This window comes from Acanthochromis polyacanthus, chromosome 3 (assembly GCF_021347895.1).
Source record: "Acanthochromis polyacanthus isolate Apoly-LR-REF ecotype Palm Island chromosome 3, KAUST_Apoly_ChrSc, whole genome shotgun sequence".
Lineage (NCBI taxonomy): Eukaryota > Metazoa > Chordata > Actinopteri > Pomacentridae > Acanthochromis > Acanthochromis polyacanthus.
Genome location: NC_067115.1, coordinates 22,896,741 through 22,914,979, shown reverse-complemented (window position 1 = coordinate 22,914,979; position 18,239 = coordinate 22,896,741). Strand labels below are relative to the sequence as shown.

Here is an 18,239-nt window from a genome sequence, read left to right as displayed (position 1 = left end):
AACTGGGGGAAAAACTTTGAAATGTGTTGCATTATTAATATTTGGCTGGAGGATGCCACTCGCTCCCATTTTTCTCCTACTCGGAGAATGTCAAGTGTCATTTTTGACACATACTGGCATATACTGTTCCAAATAAAAATGCATACATACCATTAATACTGTATGCTTCATGTCCAGTTTGTAGCCTCTGACCAACATGCAGCACATCACAGTTTCCCTTTCACTGTTGTGGATGTGCACTATAAAACATGAATCACATCCTGAAAAATGTCAGTGATACAAAATGACTGATAGAGGGGTGATCTGAAACCACTCTAGTCAAGCGTACTTGAACAGTAAATAAAATTTGGATTCTGGGTCCAATTCAACAAACTGCAGTCAAGTTAGTGAAATGAACCGCTGACACATATCTGCAAACAAATTTTTAAAAAGCCGCAATCGCAAGCTTGCTCTCGGCACACAGAGTATCATTTCTAAGGAAATGCAAATCAGTGCATACGTTTCTGCAGCCTGCATAATACCTGTGACATTGTTAAGGTAGCATATGATATGAGGAAAAAAATGCCAAGGTGACAACACAGTCCGATTTCAATCCGACAGCTGTAGACGTCTGAACACAAACTGCATGTGTGATGCATGTTAATTCAGCCTTTGAAAATGACCTGTTTTGTTGGTATATCACATTTGATTGCTTTTGTAACAAGATTTATTTTGAGATAATGAACTGCTTCACAAAAAGAAAACTTCCAAAAATAATAATAGTGTGTGTCTTATCATCCACAGAGGCATACAAACACTTTCTCCCTCCATCTTCCTAGCAGGCTGACGGCCAAGTACAGTTTTTGAGCTCTGCCATCTCTCCTCTCCTCCCCTCGCCTCTTCCACCGGTAACCATGGCAACTTCCACGTCGTCCGATTCCAGGACACACTCGGGGAGTCTTCCTCCCGATTCCACCTAGCAACATTCCTTTGCTGATATCCAAGTGTTTCTCTCTGCCTTACATCTGTCTGTGGATTTCTCTCCGTGGCACTTTCATCTCCACAGTTTAATCCACACCACTCGCTTACACAAACTCCAAATCCTCCTAAAAAGTGGCATTTCAGACAGGTGGGTTGTCTCTCCTGATTGGTGAGAAGCAGAGGAGAATGCAAGACACCTTCACCGTCGAGCCGACACAGCCACGCCATATCGAGACACAGACTTGCTGGATTTAGTCAGCCTCACCTCATGGAGGCCAGAAAGAAAATCTGAATGTTGTACACAGGCGGGGGGAGGAGGGTTGTTCCTCGTGTCCTGGTTTGGATTTGTCAAAGTATCAAGTCAGTCAGGTAGTCAGTCATTGTCTACATGTCAGCATGTCTAAGGCACTGATTCATGCGCTATTCTCTGGATGTGTCAGACTTTGTGTGCGCATGTGGGGGAGAGAGAAAGAGAAAGCGTGTGGTGTCTGGGCCATCCTCAAACCATTCTTATGCAGCCATGTAGCTTTGGTGCTCGGTGAAGCATGATAACTAAGGTTAGCGGAGCCGCGGTGACAGGAGAAAGGGTCAGACAGCGAAGGCTTTGACATGTGGAAATACAGCGGTTTCGGAAAAACAGCACAGTTGTCAGTCAGGGTGAAAGCATATTTGTTCATGAGTGGGTAGACAGAGGAGAATGTGTAAGGAATAATTTATTGATGAGATTACAAAGAAACTGATGCGTTCATTGCTGTGACGCACTCAAAGGAAAGTTTCTGAATTTGTATTTCAGTGTACCAGAATGTGGCACAATTTAAGGATAGGTTTCGCTCACTTGTGTGCATCCATAGATGCATAGTGTGTGTGTGCATATGCATGTGTGTGGGCCCTAATTACCGCACTGAGCAAGGGTGACAGTTGGGCCCCCAGTGTGCCGCAGGGCATCTCCTGGAACTGTGGTGACTATATGAGGGTGGCGGCACATGCACTTGCATACACCAACACACACACACACACACACATTATGTAGGACATTTCCAGATATGACCTAATTCAGCGGAAAGCAGGATAGCTAATGGAGGGACGAGAGAAGAAGAGTGAGCAGACGAAGACAGAAAAAGTCAGAGAGAGGGATAATAAGATAGAATTGTTAATATCCTGGTGAGTCCAACTCTGCAAGACGTCACACATACAAAACACAGTCACAGCCCCAACTGCCTCAGTGTGAAAGTTCGATTTTGCAGATAATACTGTTTTTGTACTTAGTCACCGAGTTGGAATAATCATCAAAAGTGTAAGATTTATGTAAGGTTTAGAGCATTTATTTATCGGTGTCTCTGTCATTATCTGTTCTGCCTCTCTCTTCTTCTCCTTCTGTCTTCTCAGAGATGGATTAGACTCAAATGGAGAAGACAGATGAAGTGAAGGTATGCCTGAAAAAAAGGTGCCAGACTGTATAGCATAGTTCAGTGGTTACACAGTCTTAGACTGCAGCACACAAATAACACTAGATTGCAGTCTATGATTCAAGTGGTTTTTTATAATTCAGAGAGTCAAAGAAAAAGAACTTCAGAGGTTTCTTTACAGTCTCCTGTGTGAACGATTCAAACATGGTGGTGCATTCTCACTAACACACACACACACACACTCATGAAAAAGCATGTGACTACAGATCTACACATCCATACATGTGACACACACACATACACACAAGCATATGTTCCATACATATACACTCAAATGCTTGCACACACTAGCACCCTTGGTGCTTTGAAGGCTGAGACTCAGTTCAAAAGAGGCAGGCTGCCAGAAGAAGTTCACCAAGTTAGGAGCTGATGAGAAACACTCTCAGCTCTTTCTGAGTGTGGGCAAGTGTCCATGTGAGCATGCTTGCATGAACAAACACGTATGTTCATGTTTGTGTGTGTGTATGAATTTCGTGTGCACACAGAGGGCTGGTGCATAGCTGTGTGTTCCGAGCAACAGTGCACCAAGGTTCCTAGGGGACACTGAAGGTTTAATCTACAGACTTGGGATGTCTCACTGGTCATTAACCCAAGTGCAATTGGTCAAAATGAGGCCAAAATATGGAATATGACAGAAAACACAGGATGCACGTTTCAACCCATAAGTCCCTGCGCTTCGGCCTCAGCCCCATCTTTTTGCCGAACTGGGGAAGGAAAAAAGCAAACGGAAAAACAGGAAAGGCAGTGAAAGCTAAAACAGATGGTGAGGGAGAATGGAAAAGTAACAGTGAGGGTGAGAAATATGGGGTGAGAAGCAATTGAGGAATGAGGAGATGTGAGAAGAAAAAAAGATGAAAAGGAAGTGGTAAAAATTGAGATATCAAGAGGGTGACAGATAGGAGAATAATAAATGAAGCATGTTGTTATTTAACACTTCCAAAAGCAAGGATGGGAACAAGGGGGACAGAGAAGGGAGAACAACTCCCCACCCTTGTCTTTCTTGTGCAAGTGGTTTCCTTTTGTGTTGAGGGACTTCTTCAAGAAGGATGGAAAGAGAGAGAAAGGGAGAGCATGAGAGAAAAAGAGAGGAGAGACAAAGAAAGGGAGAAGGGCAAACAAGGTGGGAGAGGTGGTATAGAGGTGTCAAGGGAAAGTGTGTTTGAAGTCCAGAAGTAATTTTCTAACGCGATAGCTGTGGCAGAGGTAGCAAAACAGAGTTTGTGTGTTTGTGTGTACTGTCTACACATTTTTCAGACTGTCCACACTTGCAGCCTCAAGTGTGTGAGATTAAGAGGTAGAATGAGAGACAGTGCACTGAAAGGTATTTGGTCCATGAAGCACTCAAGTATCAGTAAGGGACACGGATGCATTGTGAAACACATTTGTAGAGGCCACCAGGTTATTTTTATGACAATAAATTGCTATAACTTGTAGACATTTCCACAACTTTGCTTGCATATCTCTCTCTCTCTCTCTCTCTCTCTCTCTCTCTCTCTCTCTCTCTCTCTCTCTCTCTCTCTCTCTCTCTCTCTCTCTCTCTCTCTCTCTCTCTCTCTCTCTCTCTCTCTCTCTCTCTCTCTCTCTCTCTCTCTCTCTCTCTCTCTCTCTCTCTCTCTCTCTCTCTCTCTCTCTCTCTCTCTCTCTCTCTCTCTCTCTCTCTCTCTCTCTCTCTCTCTCTCTCTCTCTCTCTGTGTGTGTGAAGGATTGAACAACCAACCTCCAAAGGTTTCTGTTGTGCTGATCTACACAAATCTAGCCTAACATTAAAACTACCTTCTGAATAATGTGCATGTCTTGCTAATGCCACAAAAACAGCTCTGTCCTGACAAGGTATTGACTCCATGAGACCTCTGAAGGTGACCTGTGGTATCAGGCACCAAGATATAAGGAGAAGATCCTTTAAGGCCTGTTGCGAGGTGGAGCCGCCATTAATTAATGAGCACATCCCACAGATACTCGATCGGATTGAGATCTGGGGAATTTGCAGGTCAGACATCTTGAATTCTTTGCCATGTTCCTCAAAAGCTATTTTTGAACATGTTTTGTATGTGGTTAGGCGTATTATTCTACTGAAAGAGACCAATGCTACCAGGGGATAACATTAACATGAAGGGATGCACAACAATGTTCAGGTACGTAGAACGTGTCAAAGTGAATTCCGCATCAATGTCAAGAATATTGCTTAGAGCATTGCACTGTCTCCACTGGCTTTCCTTTCTCCCAAAGCGCATTTGCTGCCATCTCCTAAAGTAAAGGATGCACACGCACCCAGCTGTCACATGACGTAAAATAGAGCATGATTCCTCAGATCTGGACATCTTCTTCCACTGCTCCACTACCCAGATCTGGTGCTTGCATGACGATTTAGTCACTTTCAGTGGTGAACAGAAGTCCTGATGTGCACTCTGATATATGCAGTGAGCTACTATGCAGTGTGTGTTATTTCACCTTTATATACCTTCCTTTCATAGCCAACACAAATGTTTTCAGCAATAAGAGGTCATTTCATTTGTGGGACCGGGATCAACTCCCCACTTCCATCCATAGGCCTTGGCGGCCCGTGAACCTGCTGCCGGTCCATCGGTTGTCCTCTCTGGGACCACTTATGGTAGGTACAAACCACTGCATGTTGGTAGCACCCTATAAGACCTGCCGTTTTAGAAATACTCTGACCTTATCTAGCTATCACAGTTTGGTCTTTGTCAAAGTTGCTTAGATCCTTATGCTTGCCTTTTTTTTTTCCTTTTTCTAACACATGAAGTTCAAGAACTGACTGTTCACTCACAGTTTAACATATCCCACTCCTTACCAGATGCCGTTGTAACAAGACTGCTAATGATATTCGCTACACCTGTGAGTGGTTTTAATGTTGTGGCCGGTGAGTGTAACTCTCCCTAGTGACATTTGATGCATTCTTCACTTGGACAAATACAGTGAAATTGATCTTGATTTTTAGAAGCACACATACTGAGTGAAATTGATGAGACTTGTTCCAATGATTTGGGCATAATAAACAATCAAAATTTGAATTATGCATGCATTCCCTTAATTTTATATTGAAGGTAAATCCCAAAAATATCTATATATTGTGCAAGCTGCAAAACACCTTCAAACTAAGAATTCTCAGTAGTCATTTTGAAATTGAGGTGCTTCAGTTCAAAACCTGATAAAACAAAGTGAGTCACTGAACTGAGGCCAGTATATCACTAAAACAGATTAAGCGTAACTTTCATGGCCACGGCTTCGTTTCCCCTTCAGCCCAGTGTATCCCAATGGGGAGATAATCTGGGAAATGCAGCGGTATCAGGTCCTTTCTAGGTTGCCTGAGAAGCCTTGTGAGACCCTCTGGAGATATGAGGCTTTGATATCAAGACCAATTATGTGGTATAGGCACACTTACACACACACACACACACACACACAAACATACAAACACGCATGCACACATTCACTGACACACATGCACACACTCCTTCGCCTTGGAGAGTGGTAGAGAGGAAAACAAAGAGAGAATGTGATACTGAGGAAACACTGGGCAGGCGGAACATGCTCTGATTTTATCAGCCAGTTGAGCTGAGCTTGAAAGCCAGAGACGATACAGACATAGAGGGAATGAGAGAGTGGAAACCAGACAGGCTGAAACAGACTGAAGAAGAGAGAGATGTGTGAGAACGGGAAAGAGCTGAACGCACAAAAGGCCAGCGCGATGTGCAAAAGCCCCAATGAAGCATTCAGTGCACATTAACAAGTGCACTAACGCATACATTAGATAAAATGCATCAGAACACAATCAAAGGTTCACTCGGTGCATATATGTGCAACACTGGTGCTTTTAAAACACATTCACTGCATGCATGAGCATATTTGAGCTTCGTTTCGGCGCGCGTACAATATTGTGTGTGTCGACGAGCACCAAGGCTCACTCCGGCACAACACGAATGCACTGAGAATATATGTGATAAACAGTTGCTTCCGGTCTGAGTCACCTCCACAGAGAATCCCTCAAGATTAAGTTTGGCCTCTGGCTCTGCTAATTGGAGCTTAAAGTCTGGTGTAGCCCCTGGGCAGTGTATGCGGTGTGTGGTACATGCTGTGTGTGTGTGTGTGTGTGTGTGTGTGTGTGTGTGTGTGTGTGTGTGTGTGTGTGTGTATAAATTATGGATGAAAAGGGCTGTAGGAGAGTGGCCACACAAACTGCAGCTACCAGAGCGAGCACAGAGACCAAGCCAGGCCAAAGCAATCGCAGCAGAGCACCACCACAAGACACAGACAGGTGGTTTGATAGAGAAACAGAGTGAGGAGGCAGCAGCGAGGAAGCTGACAGCAACATTGAGACGGAAAAAAAGATGAGAGAGAAAATAATGGGACAGCAGGAAAGAACACTCAAAGTCAGAGTAACACGTGATCTGAAAAATCGAGATACCAATGGTGACATTAATGAATAACTTATCTCCAGACATTCTCATTACAGAGAGCATTGCTTTCCCCTCATTGCTACTTTTGCCTTGCTATTATTTGCCAGTTAGTTCTTATCACCATACCTGCCCAATACAAAAAGTTGATATGGAAGACTGTACAGACCACAATGATGCAAAAGACCATCTCCAATGCAGATAACTGAAAAACCACAAGACCAATTCTTCATCTCTAAGGTAGTACTAGGAAACCAGGGATTGGAACTTTTAGACTAAGTAGGTTTTAACAACATGTTGAGCATTAAAAAAAAATCAAAATGACTCAAGCCGTAGCTAAAAGTGCTCTATCTTGTTAATACAAGTTAACTCTCAAGTAAGGAAAGGAGGCATGAAAGTAGCTTTTGTCAGAATCAAAGAGTATTATTACATTTCGCAGGCCAAAGAAAATACACTGCTTTTTCCTTCGACAGGTGAAAAGTGGAAAGATAATTTGTTGATGCTAAATTCTACTTTGCACATTAGAGATGATAATCTTTAGTTTATAATGTAATTCACAGCTTGTCCAGATGTAGCACAGATAAAATGCAGGCTGTGGATCATTTCTGAACTGCATTTCAGTCACATAGGCTAGTATTTACAACCGTAAAATCATATTTATATGTACTATATCTAAATCATATTTGTCTAGTTTAGGTGGCAGAGACCCAGCTCGTGACGTCCAAGTGGGAGCCAGGCCATAGCTGGCTAAACAAACTGTGATATTTAACCTGCATTCATGTCTTATTGGCATGGAATGGTACAGTCATAAAGTGAACATTATAGGAAATGTTACACTATTGAATAATCAAAACTACTACAACCTTTGATCAATGATAAACTAATAATATTAAGTAAAGCAGTTTACAGGGCTTCAGCTGCTGTGCTTCAAACAGCACTGTCAGGAGATTAAAGTGGCAGGATGATTACCTGAAATCAAATTAAAACCATATTTAGAAACAGCATATTTTAGCCATAAGTGTTACAAAACATTACTAACCTGTGAGCTTACTACAGTTTATTAATAGAAAGTACTCTGATGGATTCTGCTACTTGCCAATATTAAAATACTACAAATTGTTCTGAGAGCCAGGCAGATGTGTTGTTTTGTGCTGTTGCTATGCATGTGTGCAGATAGGCCCATCAGTGCGTGAGTGTAGCCGTGCGCATCGTTCGTACGCTTCAACCACCTCCGGGGATAGTAGGGGTCGTGAGTGTCTGGCACTGTTATTTTGGATGTCGTGGGCTGAAAAAGTTTAGGCTCTCCTGGCTTGGAAAAGTAGGTAATTCAAACTGTTCCTGTTTTGGCTCTGTGTTAGTGCCATGAGTCAGCTGTGCACGTTGCACATAAGCATCCCATGGCACAAACGCAATTAACAAAGCAATACACAGAATTAATTATGTCAGCTGTGGTTGTCCAATTTTGTTCTACAGTCGTCAGAAAGTGTGAAATATTCATCATAAGCGTTCTACGGAAGCATCAGACGCTGGGTTACGCCCTATGCATTCCCTGTTGTTCATTTAGTCGCACATACGTATGGACTGACCTGAGTGACATGATCTTGTATGCATCGGGCAGGTAGCACCGCGTGTTCTCCATCTGGGCGGGGTCCGAGTCGCAGATCTTGTCATCGGTACGGCCGTAGTTGGCGCTCTCGATCATGATGACATCTGTGCCCGGGCAGCGTAGTTCGATGGGGTAGGACTCACAGGACAGCTCCCTGCGGACTACTGCCATGGGGATGGGGGCACGGCCATAGACTGGACACACAAACATACAAAACACACGTTGGTATCGGTGCAATGGAAACTGTCTCTCATGCTTACTGAAATACCGGAATGCTAAACCTTTTTGTCGAGCCATCTTAAATTCATGCACGCTGGGGGCCTAAACTGTACAAGAATACACTGTGCTCAACTAAAGCTGTATTTGTACCCTTGTCATATACACTTAATTATCCACACTATGTGAAAACAATAGCATCACAGAAGGGCATGTCCACTGTCGCAAGTGAACCGACTTGGTAATTACTGTTTTGCAGTTTTAGACATCATTCCAGATAGAGAGTAATTGCCTGGCAATTTCAATAGACATTTAGCGCTGCACAGATTATTCAAAGATGGAAATGCCTAATTATTCTCAGAAGTTGCAAATTTGATGCATACATCCACTCACTCTGTACTGAAATAGGAAACATGGCATTAATTCCAATGAGACTGGGGCCCACTGAAGTCTCCTAGATCTTTTTTACCGCTTTACTAGCTTGTCTTTAGTCCCATACAACTCCATCGCCATTTAGAGACTGACAAAAGCATGGTACCTACAATATTCAAGATACCGCAACTCTTTCATGTGCCCTCATTCTTTAATTATGTATTACATTAAAACACCTCATACATATTTTCTTGAGATTAAAATTGTGTCTACAAAGGGATAGGATTGCTGTGATACTGATGGAGTGGGGCTGGATGTTCCCAGGGATTGTAGTTGTTGTGGTGCAGCTTGGATGTTGTTTTTCTCTGTTCTTGAGAGCAGTGATCCCTGGGAGCATGAGCCATCATCCCTTGATAGATAGGTTATCAGCCGAGGTTCTCTCTTGTGTTGTTTGGGTTTGTCATCCCTTACCGCTACTGTAATATAAATAGAGAGGTCATTATGTTTAACTTCATAAATTATCCTGCTTGTCAACACCTACCTCTGCCCAACACCTCTATCTGAGAATTGTTTGCTGTATCTGGTGCAATATACATTTTCTGCATTTTCTCTGTTGAATAAAAGACATAGAATACATCAAATTCAGACTAAACTAGCGTCTACAGCATGTGTCAAACGCTCAGTGATTTACATTGCTTGCTGTTACATTTCACTCTTTTTTTAATTAAAGAAAACATCCTGTCAAAACCATCATTCGCACACACACGCACATGCATTTACCTGTGCATGTATTAACACGCCTACAAGCCACAGACAGACCTACAGCATCCCTAAAAAAGCGAGGCACAGCACCGCCTTCCTTGCTCTCCCCTGTCACGGTAACCATAGCAACCCTGTCCTCCCTCCCTTGGCTCTCTCATTGGTTAGACGAGCGTCATGGTTACACAAATGCAGCAAAGAATCTGAATGAGCTCAATGACACTCTGCCCGGGCTCAACTTAATACTGCCCTTCACCACATCGCGCGCACACACACACACCCACATATAAATTCGCACACACATACACACATGCATACAAATGCTCTGAGTGATGGAATGTGGAGGTAGAAATTCACAGCCGGTGTAGCCAATATCTGCGTGGTGCTGCTACCTGAGGGCACAACATTGATAATGGCAGGCACTAGCTTGGAGATAAGACTGATATATAAATGACATTTACTGAAAATGTCCTCTCTAATAAACAGACACATGCGCGCACACATGCCCACGTCACTGCAGGCTATGATCAGACCTTAAGCACACATTCAGACAGGATGTGCATCCCAATGGTAGCTGAGGATTTGAGGGGCAACATGTGCTTTTTGTATATGTAAGACGGGGAGGCTTAGGGCACTGGGTCAGTGTTGCCTTAACATAGCTGTTAGTTTGTCAGTTTTTCAATGGCCGCATTACGACTGCCTTTGTGAGCACGAATACAGATTTTGAAGAGAGGGTTAATTGAAGCGTGCAGGGGATCAATACGCAGTATTGTAAGGCAGCTGTCTAGACTCACTTTGGATCAGATGTCTTACAGTGTTGCCTTACAGGGTCCCCACAGGGCATAAAGCGAGCATTATGACACAAACACACACTCGCGCAAACAACTCAAATGCAGAGTCTATCCATAGTCCAATTAAAAATCACTCTGCCTTCATAAGCAGCAGTCAATGCTCTGATTCACACACACACCATCCTTTTTTGTCTGTTACCTTTTAATTTATCTTTTTATATCAGCTGCCTCACCTATAAAACTAAAGTGTTGAACCTGGCCCTGAAGGACTCCCTCCACGCCACGCATATGTGGAGCATCTCACACAGCACCTCCTGATGCACATACAGTATGTGATATTTAGCTCTCCATCTTGGCCTACAGGTAATAACGTGTGAGCTGGCAAGTGTATGTTAATGTGTCTGTCATTAGTTGTGTAAGTGGTGACAGAAACTTGGCAGCCACCAGCAGTACAGACAATCTTATTCAGACACTCTCATTGCCTCAGGGGGCTGAAACAAAAGGATATCGATTTTTACATTTGGGCCAAGAACAAGAGAGTGGCGAAAGAGGTGGATAGATGGAGAGAAGGAGAAGGAGAGGGTGAGAAGGAAGAGGAGAGAGATTTAAAAGGTGATCTCTCACTTGAACTGACAAAGCATTTGGCCAGTGCTGATTTCTGAAATGTGGGTCCTCTTTGTTAGAGCAGAAAAGATTTGAAAAGGCTACAACTAGCTCGGAATATCCTACGGGTTCTTCTGTTGTCGTTGGTTTTAATGGTCAATAAATCTCACGAAAAGGGCAAAACAAAATATGCATCGATCCCAATAAGTACTGCCTGGGTAGCCAAAACCTGATACAGCTTTTTTTTACTTTGTACTTTAAACTTAATCAAATATAGATCACAGCTGAACCGGTGGAGGGGCTGGAGTTGACATTCAGTGTACAACAGGAATCTGTAGAATCCATTCTGTGCAATTATATCGAGGCAAACTTTTGGCCAGGGATTCTATTCCTTTGAGATGCTCGCTCAAGGTCCCTGACTAAAAAGTTGCTTAAATAAATGAATATGCAGATGGTTTTCTTATCATCTAAAAAGCTATTACAAGCACATCGAGTTACACAGTTGCACAGGGTAACATTTAGAAAAATCAATCTATTATTAATGGCGAATAAAAACACTTTATTTATTAGGATGACCTGCAGTTTAGTTAAGAATGTATTATTCCTTGTCTGAAAACAGTTTCCAAACTGCGTTTCCAAAGTTTCCAGGCTTCTAAGAAATTACCCATGTTCAATTTTATTTCAATCTTATATGCATAGTATTAGCAAACAGTCTTGGAGCTGAGGGTCACAGACAAGGTTGTGGAATCAGTGTTTGCAAATAATGTCTTTTCATGACATTATTTGGTAAGTAAAGTACACAATAACAACAGTCTTTTTCTTTAGCGTCGCGAAATGTCCTTGTATTTGCTGCAGTTTGTTTGAGGTCCATTCCAGCGATCTGTACTTTTGTATTATCATCCAAGCACCACCGTGATCAACACGTCAACTTAGGTAAAGCCAGAAATATACTCTAAGCCCCGGAAAACTGCGATTTTTGTTTGAAAATTCATGTTTTCCTTTATATTTGTCTTCATAACCCTTGAATAACAACAAGACATGGCTCGCTGGAGAAGATGGAGTGCTTGCTGTGTGTCCTCAAGCTAAACTGTCTTTGTTTCAACTAATCCTTGCTAAGTATAAACTGCATGATTTGCATATGTCGACTTATTCTTTAGACATTGATGCAAATACCTTTGACTGAAACTCATCTCTCGGTGTTAAAGCAAAGCGCTCGTGTGTTTGTGTGTCTAAGTGGCTGCCTGTGAGCACTTCTTGTGTGCGCCCGAGTGTGTTCATGCATGTGCTTTTAAGACGGATCTGTGTCCATGTGGGTGCAATATTTTAATGTTTAGAGTACATCATCTGTGAGCATGTATGGCAGCGGGCATGTGAACATGTACATGCTTGAATGTGTCCGTGTGTGTGTGTGTGTGTGTGTGTGTGTGTGTGTGTGCGCATCACACAGTGTGATTGACAGCAGCCATTAATAGGATTAAGTCCAAGTGGGCCAGAGCTCCCTCTCGGAGTCTTCAAAGCCCACCGTCACAGGGGAGAGGAGGAAACATACAGATGACCTACTGGGGCTCCATCTGTGCTGTGCATGTGAGTGGGTTGTGTGTGTGTGATATCATGCACAACAATAAGATAAAAGACACATGTCAATAAAAAAAGGGTTTGGATTTGCAACTGCAGATTTTCTATCAAGTACTTGGGTTTGTGGGCGTGGATAATTTCTGATAAAATTCCATATTGCAGTTTGGAGTTTGGGCATATCAGTTTTTCTCACACAGACGAAAACATGTGGAACTGAAATTTCAAACAAATTATAGCATGTAAAAACGTGTTTGAAAGTGGCGATATGACTGCGAGTGTTATATATTTATACAGAGTCACCACAGAGACAAAGAAACTGCTGAAACCAAAGTTATTGCAACGGCACAGCAACAAATACAATCTCTTTCTTTTTTGTTGGAAGAAACTACAGCAACAAGCCTGGATCTTCACAGACAAAAGCATAGGTGTTACTAATAATATCAACCCCTGCTCTGTTCTATTCAAATATTCCAGTAAGCCATGACAATGTGTCAGTGAGCCAACAACATCAAGATCCTGAAATTGACGTGGTTGGTTTAAACTCGGCTGTCATTCATTTTTATCATTTCCTCTCTTTTTTGATGCAGTGAAATGTCAAAATATAAGGAAACATCTTCCATTTGAGGATGGGAGTTGTGTATGTAGTCATCTGAGTTAATAATAAACTCTCATTTTCTACCACTATATGTATCTTATTCAGAACAAGACTGAAGTGATGTAGCTCAAAGATCCACCAAGTACCACACTGACAACTGAAACTAATTATTGCTACTACTAGTAAGAAGTAAACTTTTGTTAAGGCTGTTTTCGTGAGTAATATTAAACCTTGTGTCTTACCAATGGCAACGGGGGCAAACAAGGTTGAGATGAAGAGAAGGCATCTGGTCCACATGACGTCTGAGGGTGACCTGGAAGTAGATATGGAGGTACTTCCTGCTGAGCCCAGACGGTCTTGTGGTGAGCTGTTTCCCTCACAGCTCAGTGTTCCCCACACCATACAGGCCTGCAAATTGACACACAGAGGGGATCTGTTCACTTGGTTATCTTATATAAACACATTAAGATGGCTTATCTAGGCCACTGGAGATCTACGTTTAAGTTTCATATGCTACTATTTCGCGTAAGAATGCCCTCTGTGTCACAAGTATATTTTACACCCCCCATCCCCATCTCAACTTTCCCAAATCATTCATCTGCAGAGCATTACACCTCTAATCATTCCATTTGCTATGACAATGCAGTAACTCTAAAACAACTTAAGACAATTCAAAACCACAGATTTATTAACTGTTTCCCATTACATCAGTGCATCAGCCTGCTGATTAATACTGACAAACTTAACAGCTTAAAGAGCAGCCTGTTTTTTACAGCTACAAAGTTTATGCAGCAGAGGAGCCGATTTCCCTGACACTCTATTACTCATACTACTTTACTGTTTACTTATGGAAGATTGACGTTTTAACAAACAGCACTTTGCTCAGGTCGGTGCAGCTTCCCGTATACATATGTCACAGTGGGCTAGACAGAAATCAATAATTATCTTCAACAATACAGAGACAAATGAGGAGAACACTGAATGATTAAGTAACTCTTACTGTTGCTATCAAAACTCAGAGACAACTCCAGCTCAATGCAACACGAACCAACTTTCTAGCGTATGAAAAAATGGAGAATATCAGGAAAACAAACTGGAAAAGAGAAATAGTTTTGTGGATTTGATGATGCAAGTCGTGGTGATGAAAGATTTCTATACAGACTATTTATTAGAATGCTGTGTAGAAGCATTTCAAATGAATGAAAACTATCAGATTGGTTGAAAAATGGATAGTGATCCAATAATTATGCATGTTTATACATTGCCTGGCAGCAAAAATTGTACATTATATGGTTAAAAAAAAACTGCTTGACTGTTTAAAATTCTGTTTGCAATTGTTTATGATTAGCTTTTACTCCGTCCATCATTAAGTTATTCTAAAATTGTAGTTTTATCATCCCTAAGCAGTCTCACATTATGCTGTCATGGTTTCACAAAGAATCAGAAACTGTTGCGATTTTTGCCACATTTAAAGTTCCAAATACAGTTGATTGTGAAGCACTACAGAAAGAAAAGAAGAAGCGTAAAAATGCATATCTCACAAGACAACAGACCATATGCCAAATAATCCACGCACAACAAATCTGAGAGAAAAGCAAGACTAAATGCTAAATGGTGACCTTGTAGAAAAAAATACAAACACAGTAAAATGGTGCTTAATGTTTGCATAATGATGCTTCTATCTGCATGCACTTCACTTGCTATTCCACATCAGCATCAAACTGTGAAATGCATTGATGTCCCAATCTAATTGTTCATTTCATGCTCCATCTGCGATAAACAATTAATAAGGGGATGGTCTCTGAGATAAGTTATAGCGGTGACAGACTGGTAAGCATTGTTTCTCCTTCGTTTTTCTGAACTGATTAAGCAGACCAGCATTGTTCAATCACTCGCTCACTCGCCCACTTGCTCATCCAACAAGTAACTCAATTACTTCTTGTCTGCATTCCCAAATTCACTTTTTAATTATGAAAAACTAGGATATTTAAACATTTCCTCTGTGGACGTTGTGCGTTTGTTTTGTTTTTTTGTTACAGCCTGCAGAAAGGTCAAAGCATCACACAGCCATTATGCAATCATCCTCGCTCATATCAACCCAACATAATTTTTCACAGGAGTAGTTCAAAGGTAACAGAAGCCCTATTTTGTGCCTAAATGTTCACATTCTCAAGGGAACCCATACCCAGCTCCAAATAAACAAGCCTGTCGAGTTTGCGTGTTTGTGACTCGCACAGAGAGAGAGGGACTGCAGAAATTTGCAACAGCCGGGGACAGATGGAGCAAAGCAGACAGCCAGAGCCATGGGAAATACATCATGTGTAACAGAGACTATTGATCACTGTGACCATATCATTTTGGCCCAATAGAGACTAAGACAATAGCCAGTCATCTCTGTCATGCCATGCTGTGATGGCAAATAACTGCTTTGGAAATAGTCTCTCCCATAGAAAATTTGTGACAACTACTGTTATCAAAAAGCTCTGTTGTTTATTTATAGAAAAAGTCAGGATGACGCAGACCTTTTAACCACCAAAAACATACTACATATGCACAATGCATCTTGTGAGCATCTATAAAGACAAAAAGCCTCACGCTGCTGAAAAGACAGACAGATATACCCAAAGGCTCATGCATGCTGGAGTACCTGAATCTCTGGGAACAGCCCAGAGACATACAGTACGATAAGAGCCATGTAGTCATCTGGGGTTTTACAGGCTCTGTTCATTTCTGGATGTCAAAACAAATCTCTGCAATTGGAAATTCATTTAAAGTTATCACGATGAAAACAAAAGCTAAACTTAATTTTAGGAAAGTCTGAGCAGTTGTACGAGAAAATTCAATTTGCATTACGGCACAAAGCAGCATTAGTCCATTTCTAGGACTCTTGATCACTCACAGACACACACGCATATATATAACCTCTGTCTGTTATATTTAAATTTAAATTCCTTTGCATTTCTTTTAAAAAGTGTGTAAAAGCTTAGATTATTTTATGAGCAAATCCCAACAGTGACTTAAAGTTCAAGGAAATGTCATGAAAATGGAGCACAATCATAAAATCTGAAGTTTGATAGCTTTTATTTTGTACTTTTGCAGGACCTCCATGACACCAGTGTGTTCTCTCTTTATGCAAAAATCAGTGTTTTAATAAAACCCTGATCAAAATGGCAGCATAGCTTTGATAAACAAACCAAAACAGAACCAGCCGAGGTAAGAAGAGTCAACGTAACAGTGAGGTTTTCATCCCACGATTCCGCACTGCCCGTTTGTATCACCTCAGGCTTTGTGTTAAATCCTCTTGAAAATAACCTTGACTGGTGCACTTACAAACACATTCAGCTCTCTGAATATCAGGTGGTTCAGCCGATTCCACTGGAGTGTGATTTTATATCAGCTAACAGTTCCTGACAAATCCCTAATGGCACTAAAGTGATAGACTCACAATAGACTCCTGTGTATTATTCTTCCCTTCGCTTAAACAACTGAACAAGCTGCCTCGTTTTGATTGATTGGTCCCTAACTCGGTTGAACATGAGCAATCTGACCAGCTGTCCTCAGCTACACAGAGGAGGCATACACTGACATATGGCCGGACGCCACCAGTCACAGCATTCCACTGTTTCATAATTCAAAGGCTCTTCCATCACCCCGTATGCTCCACCACCATCACACCCATCAGTTAATTAACCCTCTGATTTCCTCCATGTGCACGGTGCCTTCACAGACAATAGTTGCGTGATAGCCTGGAGCAGCCCAGGACAAATCCAAACTCAAATCACTCAATTTCTGTTCATAATTCAGCAGGGCTGCATATCCCCAAATGCTCAGATGATGACATAAAAATGTGTTCCATCTACAGACAATGATGATTGCCCAAAGCATTGCCCTGTTTTCAAACCTGTTTCCTTTCATTAGCTTAATGTGTTGATTGGTTAATATATGATGAATCAACAGACAGTAATGGTGCTAATTATCAGAACATATGTGATGTGTTTACACTCGGTATTCATCCGTTGATCACGCACATAAGGCTCGGCAAACATCACATGCTCCATCTGAACCTACTCACTGTTAAAATGATGAAATGATCAAGTCATATTTTTTAAATGAACTCAATATTTCCTATCCGGAGCTAGTTATATCTCACTGGAGACGCTCCCTCGCACCGAAGCAGCATCTGCATAAAACTGAGCAAAACATCAACTAATAAGCAGAATCAGACCAAAACAAATATCAGTCCCCGGATCTACCTGCTGTTTCTGTTCCTCTCTGCTGCAGTCATATCTGCTCAAGTAGACATCTGTATATTACATTTTTCTACCTTGACTGCTTTATAGCATATAAATTTCACTTATATGATACTATTACAGATAATACAGTTTACAGTCTGAATAACACTGTATTATTTAGTGTACCAAGAGGACAATCTGCTCCCCAGTAGGCTTGCATAAGTGACATGTCTCTATGTCCTATATTTTTCTGGCCTGAATCTTCATTTCCTACAGGGTCGGCATTAGCAGAGCTGCTGCAGAGGCCGCTACATTTGCAGACTATATTGCATGCATCCATGCACTAATTGATGTTAGGCTGATTCTGTGCACCAAGGCACCCTGACCCTATGTGTGCTGTGAGTGCTGTGTGTGTGTGTGTGTGTGTGTGTGTGTGTGTGTGTGTGTGTGTGTGTGTGTGTGTGTGTGTGTGTGTGTGTGTGTGTGTGTGTGTGTGTGTGTGTGTGTGTGTGCGCGTCTACAGTCCCCTAACAAGAGTCCTGCCTGTCACAGCACTCCTCATTCGAGGATTCTCTCTTTCACTAATGAGTGCTGACCGGACTGGGCTACCTTGTCAACACGCGTCACACACACACGTGCATGCGCATCCACA

General features: G+C 41.9%; 1 protein-coding gene across 11 annotated transcripts in view; it reads right to left on the bottom strand.

Moving 5' to 3' along the window:
* Positions 1 to 18,239, bottom strand: part of adgrl3.1 (adhesion G protein-coupled receptor L3.1) — a 121,182-nt gene that overhangs the window by 78,589 nt on the left and 24,354 nt on the right. For 10 of the 11 annotated variants that reach the window (XM_022199308.2, XM_022199311.2, XM_022199312.2 and 7 more), the window contains exons 3-4: positions 13,598 to 13,763; positions 8,425 to 8,638 (exon numbers count right to left, since the gene is read on the bottom strand). In XM_022199308.2, the coding sequence (XP_022055000.2) occupies positions 8,425 to 8,638; positions 13,598 to 13,757 (374 nt within the window). In that variant the 5' untranslated portion in view covers positions 13,758 to 13,763. Of the gene's footprint in view, positions 1 to 8,424; positions 8,639 to 13,597; positions 13,789 to 18,239 lie in introns of those variants that run through there. The other variant, XM_051945161.1, reaches the window with a different exon arrangement.